This window comes from Dryobates pubescens, chromosome 5 (genome assembly GCF_014839835.1).
Source record: "Dryobates pubescens isolate bDryPub1 chromosome 5, bDryPub1.pri, whole genome shotgun sequence".
NCBI lineage: Eukaryota > Metazoa > Chordata > Aves > Piciformes > Picidae > Dryobates > Dryobates pubescens.
This window is the reverse complement of record NC_071616.1, coordinates 1,774,426-1,784,088: the sequence shown is the minus strand read 5'-3', so window position 1 is coordinate 1,784,088 and position 9,663 is coordinate 1,774,426. Positions and strand designations below refer to the sequence as shown.

Genomic DNA, 9,663 nt, shown 5'->3' with positions numbered 1-9,663 from the left:
CTCTTTCGGGTCCCGCGCAGGTGCGCCCCAAGTGCCTGCCTGTCCCCTGCCTGCCCCCGACGGAGGGCACGGACCCGACCGATGCTCTGGGCGGGCGGCGGAACGGCGAGGGTGGGCTGGAGAGACTTGCTACCTCCCCTCGGGTCGGAAAAGCAGGACAGGGGCAGTAGCTGGAAGAGAAATATGAGCGTACCTCGCGGGGGGCGGGGAGGGGTGTAGAGCGAGTAGGGCTGGGGCACGAATGCTTGTACCAGTGGGGACTGGAGCAGTGAGAGCCGAGGGGGTGGGTAGCCGGGAAGCCACGGCTGGTGCAAGGGCAGCGCTTGCCCTGCGCGGGGTGCCGGCGGGTGGCCAGCGCGGTTTTGTTTTTGTGCTCAGGCAGTGAGCCGGGCAGCCCCGGCGCAGCGGGCGCAGGGCAGCGCCGAGAGGCAAGATGGCGGCTTCCTGGTGGTGGAGCGGCGGCGCCAAGGGGGTGGCCAGGCTGCTGCTCGCACGGCGGCCGGCGCTGGGCGCCGCCGTGCGCTTCCCGGCGCGGGGAGGCTGGAGGTGTCTGCACGGCAGCCCAGAGCTGCTGGGTGAGTGGTGGAGCGGATCCTGCGCCCTTCGGCGGGGCGCGCCCGTGCGGTTGACCTGCCGAGGCTCGGTGTCCCCCGCCGTGCGGAGGTGACAGCGCCTCGCAGCTGGGCGGTACGGCCGAGGCGGCGTCCGCCTGGGGGCCGCCGTGCGGGAGCTTCGGTGCCACCGGGGAGCAATGCCCCCTTGGGCAGCGGCTGAGAGGCCCTGCGGAGCGGGTAGGGCAGCAGGCTGCGGCGTGGTGTGGTGGCTGGAGGTGAACTCGGGGCACGTCAGGAAGAGCCTGGCCCGCAGGGGGGGAATGCGGGAGGACTCGTGGGAATTCTTAAACGCCTGGAAAAGGTGGTGAGGGGGAAAACGGGAGGAGTTGGAGTCTAGCGGGGAAACCACACCGACGAGAGGTTCGGCCTTTCAATGTGTAAATCCTCTGTTATGGGTAGGGAAAGGGGGGGGCGGGGGAAGAGTATTTTCTAGGTGTAGGGATCATTGCTTAAAGCTTTGGGGGTTGCTTTTACCCCGTGTTTGGCCATCTCACCGTTTGCTGTCATTGCTCTGCAAGTGCTGTTTCAAGTGGAGAAGGGCATGGGAGCTGTAGGCTGTGTTTTGGGGTTGGCTTTGTGTTTGGTTTCTTGGTTGGGTTTTGGGGGGGTGGGGTTTGGTGGGGTTTTTTCTTGGGTATGGGGAAAGAGAAAAATGGAATCAGCCTTTATCCTAGAGTCTCAGGAAACATCTGATGGGAAGAAACCTCCAAGCTCATCCAGTCCAACCTTTGACCCAGCGCTGAAGGGGTAAGGGGCTGAAACCAGTCCCCCCAGGCAGGAGTCTGGGGGTGGTAAGCTGGAGCTGGGTGAAACCAGCAGCCCAGCTGCTGTGCAGGGACACTAATGCACACAGCAACAACAAGAGGAGCTGGAAGCCTTGCTGTAGCAGGAAGGTTATGCTGTAGTTGCCATCACAGAGCCGTGGTGGGACGACTCACACGACTGGAGCACTGCAATTGATGGCTACAGGCTCTTCAGGAGAGACAGGCAAGGGAGAAGGGGTGGCCCTGGACATCAGGGGGGCTGTGGACACCATGGAACTAGAGATGAAGGATGATCAGGTTGAGTGCCTGTGGGTGAGAATTAGAGGGAAGGGCAACAAGGCTGACATCCTGGTTGGAGTCTGTTACAGACCACCCAAGCAGGAGGAAGAGGCTGGTGAATTATTCTATAGGCAGCTAGAGGCTGTCTCAAGATCACCAGACCTTCTTCTCCTGGGTGACTTGAACCTGTCTGATGTCTGCTGGGAGCTCAACACAGCAGAGAGGAGGCAGTCTACGAGGCTCTTGGAGTGCATGGAGGACAGCTTCTTATCCCAGGTGCTGCGTGAGCCTACCAGGGGCAAGGCTCTGCTTGACCTCCTTTTTACAAGCAGAGAAGGGCTGGTGGGAGCTGTGGTGGTTGGAGGCTGTCTGGGGTCCAGTGACCAGGAGATAATTGAGTGTTCAATATGCAGCCAAGCTAAGAGGGGCAGCAACAAAACCTGGAGGGGTGTAAGAAGAGCCTGGCTGAGGCACTGGGTGCCATGGTTTAGTTGATCAGATGGTGCTGGGTGAGAGGTTGGGCTGGGTGATTTCAAAGATCTTTCCCAACCTGATTGATTTTGTATTCTGATGAGAGCCTGGCACAGGCTGCCCAGGGAGGTGGTGGAAGCCTCCTGCCTAGAGGTGTTTGCAGCCAGGCTGGAGGTGGCTGTGAGCAACCTGCTGCGGTGTGAGGTGTCCCTGCCCATGGCAGGGGGGTTGGCTGAGCCTTGAGGTCCCTTCCAGCCAATTCTCTGATTTGCTCAGGCACTGACTGTGGCACTGCCCTGAGCTGGGGAAGTTGCTTTAAATACAATCAATAAAAGTTAATAAAAGACAAGAAATCCCAGCATGAAGCCCCAGATCCTTCCCCAGGGCAGCAGAGCTCAGCAGCTGCTGCTTTGGAGCTGACGTGGCTGCAGCTCTTGAGCTCAGCGTTTCAGCTCCAGCTGCAGCACAGGTGTTGGCAAAGGTAGCTAAGTGAGGTTGAAGCCAACACTGAGCCCTGTCCCTGTGCTCAGGGTCTGACAACTTCTTTCTCTTCTTGTGTAAACTCTTTTAGTCTTCCTGTTGATGCCTGCTTGGAGTGAATCTTTACTTCTCTCCTTGACTGTGGAGCCTGGCTCAGGGCGGTATGGAGCTGCTCTCTGGAGCATCCCTCTCCAGCTAATTGCAGGCTCTTTGGTGTGACCAGGCTGGAGCTGCTTGTGTATCAAAGGAGGTCAGGAAGGGGCAAGGACCTTGAGCAGGTTTGAGCACAAAAGTCACTGTCAGTGGGATTCTGGTTGCTGGGATCTCAGAGAGGGGCAGTGGGGTAGTGGGGTGATGCTTTAGCCCCCCCCCCACAAGCACAGCCTAAACTCTCACAAGTGGTCTGCTCCTAGAGCCCTGCTCTTTAGGCTGTTTAACACACAGCCCAAACATGCACTGAATGTCCTCATGGAGGAGGCAGGAGGCAGGAATGCTGTGCCCAGCTCCAACTCCATTGGTGTCCCCCAGAGCAAATGCTCTTGGACACACAGCAGGTTTCCTTTAAAGTAGCAGCTGCTGCCTGTGTGTCCCTTGTTCAGCTAACTCAGAGAGCCCTGGAGTGGGGTGGATTGGAAGGGAACTTGAAGGTCACAGTATCACAGTATCACAGTATCACAGTAACTAAGGTTGGAAGAGACCCCAAGGATCATCAAGTCCAACCTGTTCCAACAGACCTCACAACTAGATCATGTCAGCAAGTGCCACATCCAATCTCCCCTTGAACACCTCCAGGGATGGGGACTCCACCACCTCCCTGGGCAGCACATCCCAATGACGAACGACTCGCTCGGTGAAGAACTTTTTCCTCACCTCGAGTCTAAACCTCCCCTGGCACAGCTTGAGACTGTGTCCCCTTGTTCTGGTGCTGGTTGCCTGGGAGAAGAGAGCAACCCCTTCCTGTCTACAACCACCTTTCAGGTCACCCCTGATCCTTCTCTTCTCCAGGCTAAACAACCCCAGCTCCCTCAGCCTCTCCTAACAGGGCTGTGCTCAAGGCCTCTCCCCAGCCTTGTTGCCCTTCTCTGGACACCTTCAAGTGTCTCGATGTCCTTCTTAAACTGAGGGGCCCAGAACTGGACACAGTACTCAAGGTGTGGCCTAACCAATGCAGAGTCCAGGGGCACAATGACCTCCCTGCTCCTGCTGGCCACACTATTCCTAATACAGGCCAGGATGCCCTTGGCCTTCTTGGCCACCTGGGCACACTGCTGGCTCATGTTTAGGCAGCTGTCAATCAGCACCCCCAGGTCCCTCTCTGTTTGGCAGCTCTCAGCCACTCTGACCCCAGCCTGTAGCTCTGCATGGGGTTGCCGTGGCCAAAGTGCAGCACCCGGCACTTGGACTTATTAAATGCCATCCCATTGGACTCTGCCCATCTGTCCAGTCGGTCAAGGTCCCTCTGCAGAGCCTTTCTACCCTCTAACTGACTAACATCTGTTCCCAACTTGGTGTCATCTGCAAACTTGCATTAAGGTCATTGAGGTCATTGAGTTCCAGCCCCTTGCCATGGGCAGGAACACCTTCCACCAGCACAGCTTGCTCAAGGCCTCATCCAACCTGGCCCTGAACACCTCCAGGCAGGGGACAGCCACAGCCTCCCTGGGCAGCCTGTGCCAGAGTCTTCCTACCCTCACTGTCAAGAATTTCTTCCTCCTCTCCAGTCTCAGTCTGCCCTCTCCCAGCTCAAAGCCATTGTCCCTCAGCCTGTCACTCTCAGCCCTTGTCAGGTATCCCTTCCCAGCTCTCCTGGAGCCCCTTCAGGTACTGGAAGCCTGCTCCAAGGTCTGCCCAGAGTCTTATACACAGATAAATTGCCCCCAAATCCCCACCACAGCCCCCCCAAAACAACCAGCCCAGGTGCTGCCTAAGGTAGTTTCCTATGCTGCTCATTGACCAGCTTTGGGTGAGCACAATTCACTCCACAGGAGGAATGAGACCTCCAGAGAGGGTGCCCCCTGCAACACAGCCCAGTGGCTTGCAGACTGCTGGCTCATGGCTGACACTCTGGGGCTAATGTGAGATGTCTGCACTGCTTAGGGTACCCTGAGAGATTAAACCCCAAACTAGCAAAGAGGACCCAAGCTGCAGTTTGGGGTTGTTTGCATTGCACTCTGATGGAAGTAAGAAGACATTTCTTCCAATACCAAAAATGCAAGAGCTTGGGAGGGGGCTTTGGAGCCACTGTCCCTCAGCCTGTCACTCTCAGCCCTTGTCAAATATCCCTTCCCAGCTCTCCTGGAGCCCCTTCAGGTACTGGAAGACTGCTTTAAGGTCTTCCTGATGCCTTCTGCTTTCCAGGCTGAACAGCCCCAGCTCTCTCAGCCTGTCCCCATAGGAGAGGTTCTCCAGCCTGCTCCAGCAGCTCCTTGTCCCTCCTCGATGGGGCACAAGCAGCTGATCTGTAATAACACAGCAACACCTGACAGCAGTGAAATGAATGGCTGGTGGCTGGGCTTCAGGTTTCATGTGCTCATGGTTCTCTGTTCCATAATGCCAAGGAGCTCCCCTTGGAGGTCCTGTGTCAGCTGCCATCGCCTTTCACTTACCCATAACGAGAAAGCCACCTCCTGGGGTGCTGGTAAGGACTGCCTGGCCTGTGCAAGCACCCTGCAGGGATGCAGGGGCTCCTTTCTTAGCACTTCTCTGTAGCAGTTAGTGGGTGAAGGGAACTGGTGACTTTCAGGCTGTCCCTTTGGTGTTGCTTTTTAGAGGCAAGTTTTAAGGCTGATTTTTGGCCCTGTGTGGTAAGCCACTGAAGTGCTTTGAAAGGAGGCCCTGGTTGTAGCTGTGTTCTTGTGTATCTGAACAAAGCTCTAAACTGCAGCACTGCTGCAGTCCAGTGGCCATGGACACCCCCATGCATGAGCCCTAAATGACTAGGTGAGGCTGGGGAGGAAGGAGTGGAGGAAATGGAGCTGAAGTGCCCCTCTTTCATTCCTTTGCAGAACCTCTTGGATTGTAGTTCCACAGCTGCTTTAGCCCAAATCCTGTGCCAGGTCCCACTGTCCACTTTGGATCTTGATCTGTTCACACTGCTGCACCAGGGGCCAGATCAGGAAGCTGAGCTGACTGTAGCTGTGTCTGGGTTGGGGAATCAGCTTCACTTGCCCAGGCTGCACTCCTGGGCAGCAGCATGGGTACTAGTTCACAGTGTCACAGGACAGGAGAGCTCAAAAGGGACCTTCAGAGATACATAGAATACATAGAATAAACCAGGTTGGAAGAGACCTTCAAGATCATGGTGTCCAACCCATCAACCAATCCAACACCACCTAAACAACTAACCCATGGCACCAAGCACCCCAGCAAGTCTCCTCCTGAACACCTCCAGGGATGGTGACTCCACCACCTCCCCAGGCAGCCCATTCCAATGGGCAATCACTCTCTCTGGGTAGAACTTTTTCCTGACATCCAGCACAGCCTGAGACTGTGTCCTCTTGTTCTGGTGCTGGCTGCCTGGGAGAAGAGACCAACATCCATCTGTCTACAACCTCCCTTCAGGTAGCTGTAGAGAGCAATAAGGTCACCCCTGAGCCTCCTCTTCTCCAGGCTAAGCAACCCCAGCTCCCTCAGCCTCTCCTCACAGGGCTGTGTTCCAAACCCCTCACCAACTTTGTTGCCCTTCTCTGGACACCTTCCAGCAAGTCAACCTCCTTCCTAAACTGAGGAGCCCAGAACTGGACACAGGACTCAAGGTGTGGCCTGAGCAGTGCTGAGCACAGGGCACAATGACCTCCCTGCTCCTGCTGGCCACACTATTTCAATGCAGGGAGAGAAGGGGCTTGGGTTTTGGAGCTAGGGAAGTACTTGGCAGACTCCAAGCCAAGAGTGCTCTCTGGGAAGCTCTTCAAGGAGTTTGCTGAACACAGCTGAGTGCAATTACAAATTGATTTGTGTGGGGTTTGGGGTTTTTGCTTTCCCCATCAGTTGTGGTGGGTTTAGGCTCTGCCTTTGCCATTCAGTTACAGATTTTGAGCAGAAAAGCAGAAAAAGATAAACAAATCACTATGGGGTGTGAAAAGGAAAAGATTGTTCTGAACAAATTCAGTGGGTGAACATCTAGGGTAGGGTAGGGTAGGGTAGGATAGGGTAGGGTAGGGTAGGTTAGGGTAGGGTAGGGTAGGATAGGATAGGATAGGATAGGATAGGATAGGATAGGATAGGATAGGATAGGATAGGATAGGATAGGATAGGATTAACCAGGTTGGAAAGACCTTTGAGATCATAGAATAAGAGGAGCTGTACCATAACAATCCTTCCCTTTTCTCTCCTCTTCTGATCTCTGGCTGTTTTGCTTCTCTCAGGAGGGATCACCTGCTTTTGGCTGCCCTTGGCTAAGTCTTAACTTCTCTGCTCCTTTCTCTTGTCCCCTTTGCACAGGGGGGTAAGGGGTTGGAGGCAGGGAGGGGGAAGCCAGTAGCTTCCCCTGCTCCTTGGCCAGGGGGTTCCTTGTGCTGCTTATTAATTGTAGATACCTGTATCATATTGTGCCTCCTGGCTGTGTTGTACACATTCACTGCATCCCAGTGCAGAGTGTAGCTCTTGCCTGTAAATACAGCTTCAGTTGCTTCTGCCTGAGTTGGTCTGGCACAGGTAATGCTGGGGGGGAAGCTTCAACCCACCACAGCAGTGCCCCAGCATTGCCAAATCAAGTCTATTCCTGGTGCCTTGCTGGGATACATGCTGGAGCTGTTAGCACATCCTTTCATTCTGCTCAGTTCAGCTCAGTCAGGGAGGGGAAGGAGGAGGGGGAGGGGGAGCTCTGTGCCAAGGGAATGTGGCAGTTCAGGCTGGCTGCCTGCTGTGGCTGCCCCAGCAGTTACACCTCCGGTGTCCCGAGGCTCCAGCCCAGGAGCTGGGCACAGGGAGCTGTGTATTTCATACCCACAATACCCTGTGCCCTATAAATCCAGCTGCAGATTCTTTCTCTTCCCCTTTCTTTCTTCTCTGCTCCTGTGGGAGATGCTCCCTGTTGGGGTGGGGGTACCTCATGACCTCTGAGGCCTGGTTAGGCCTAAGATGGCCAATGGCATCCTGGCCTGCATCAGGAAGAGTGTGGCCAGCAGGAGCAGGGAGGTCATTGTGCCCTGTGCTCAGCACTGGTTAGGCCACACCTTGAGTCCTGTGTCCAGTTCTGGGCTCCTCAGGTCAGGAAAGAGGTTGAGCTGCTGGAAGGTGTCCAGAGAAGGGCAACAAAGCTGGGGAGGGGTCTGGAGCACAGCCCTGGGAGGAGAGGCTGAGGGAGCTGGGGTTGCTTAGCCTGGAGAAGAGGAGGCTCAGGGGAGACCACCTTGCTCTCTACAACTCCCTGAAGGGAGGTTGTAGCCAGGTGGGGGTTGGTCTCTTCTCCCAGGCACCCAGCAGCAGAACAAGAGGACGCAGTCTCAAGCTGTGCCAGGGGAGGTTTAGGCTGGAGGTGAGGAAAAAGTTCTTCCCATGAGGAGAGATTGTCCACTGCCCAGGGAGGTGGTGGAGTCCCCATCCCTGGAGGTGTTTAGGAAGAGCCTGGCTGAGGCCCTTGGTGCCATGGTTGAGTTGATCAGATGGTGTTGGGTGATAGGTTGGACTTGATGATCTTGAAGGTCTTTTCCAACCTGGTCCATTCCACTCCACTCCACTCCACTCCACTCCACTCCACTCCACTCCACTCCATTCCATTCCATTCCATTCCATTCCATTCCATTCCATTCCATTCCATTCCATTCCATTCCATTCCATTCCATTCCATTCCATTCCATTCCATTCCACTCCATTCCATTTGCTTAGCAACTGGGAGCAGGCTGAGGTTTTCTTTTCCTATTAAGCTGGCAGGCTCAGTTCTGGGTTTCTTTGTTTCCATCTGCAGATGATTCTGTAGTTTAAGCAGTGTGGTCACCTTCCAGTGAATGCTGGAATGCAAAATACCTGTGACACCAGGGGTTGTGGTGCCAGATGTGCCTGCAGGGCCAGCCCATGGGCTCTTCACAGCATCACCAAGGTTGGAAGAGACCTCAAAGATCATCGAGTCCAACCTGTCACCACAGACCTCATGACTAGACCATGGCACCAAGTGCCACATCCAATCCCCTCCTGAACACCTCCATGGGTAGTGACTCCACCACCTCCCTGGGCAGCACATCCCAATGGCTAACAACTCTCTCTGTGAAGAACTTTCTCCTCACCTTCAGCCTCAACCTCCCCTGGCACAGCTTGAGACTGTGTTCTCTTGTTCTGGTGCTGGTTGCCTGCCTGGGAGAAGAGACCAACCCCCACCTGGCTACAACCTCCCTTCAGGTAGTTGTAGAGGGCAATGAGGTCTCCCCTGAGCCTCCTCTTCTGCAGGCTAAGCAACCCCAGCTCCCTCAGCCTCTCCTCACAGGGCTGTGCTCAAGGCCTCTCCCCAGCCTTGTTGCCCTTCTCTGAACACCTTCAAGTCTCTCAATGTCCTTCTTAAACTGAGGGGCCCAGTATTGGACAGAGGACTCTTAGAGCCAGAGGTCTCTTCTGAATGAAATGGGCACAGAGAAGGTGTCCTGTTGGTACAGGGGTTTGTTTTGCAGTAGGATCACAGAGTGTCAGGGGTTGGAATGCTCATCCAGTCCAGCCCCCCTGCCAGAGTAGCATCACCAGGTGGGTTTTCAATATCTCCAGAGAGGGAGACTCCACAGCCCCCCTGGGCAGCCTGCTCCAGGCCTCTGTCACCCTCACAGTGACAAAACTTTTCCTTCTGTTTCCATGGCACTTCCTCTGCCTCAACTCTCACCCAGTGCCCCTTGTGCTGGCATTGGGCATCCCCCAGCAGAGCCTGGCTCCAGCCTCTGGTCACTCAGCCTGCACAGCTTCAGCAACAGCAAGGAGGTCACCCCTTAGTCTCCTCCTCTTCAAGCTCAAGAGCCCTCAGCTCCCTGAGGCTCTCCTCCCAGGGAGATGTTCCACTGCCTTCAGCAGCTTTGTGCCTCTGTGCTGGACTCTCTCAAGCAGTTCCCTGAGGTCCTTCTTGAGCTGAAGGGCCCAGA

General features: G+C 55.5%; 1 protein-coding gene across 1 annotated transcript in view; it reads left to right on the top strand.

Moving 5' to 3' along the window:
* Window positions 1-411: 411 nt before the first annotated feature.
* PDHX (pyruvate dehydrogenase complex component X) overlaps window positions 412-9,663 on the top strand; it is a 41,978-nt gene continuing 32,726 nt past the window's right edge. Inside the window, exon 1 of the mRNA XM_054161413.1 lies at window positions 412-575. Within this exon, the coding sequence (XP_054017388.1) occupies window positions 434-575 (142 nt within the window). The 5' untranslated portion in view covers window positions 412-433. The remainder of the gene's footprint in view (window positions 576-9,663) is intronic.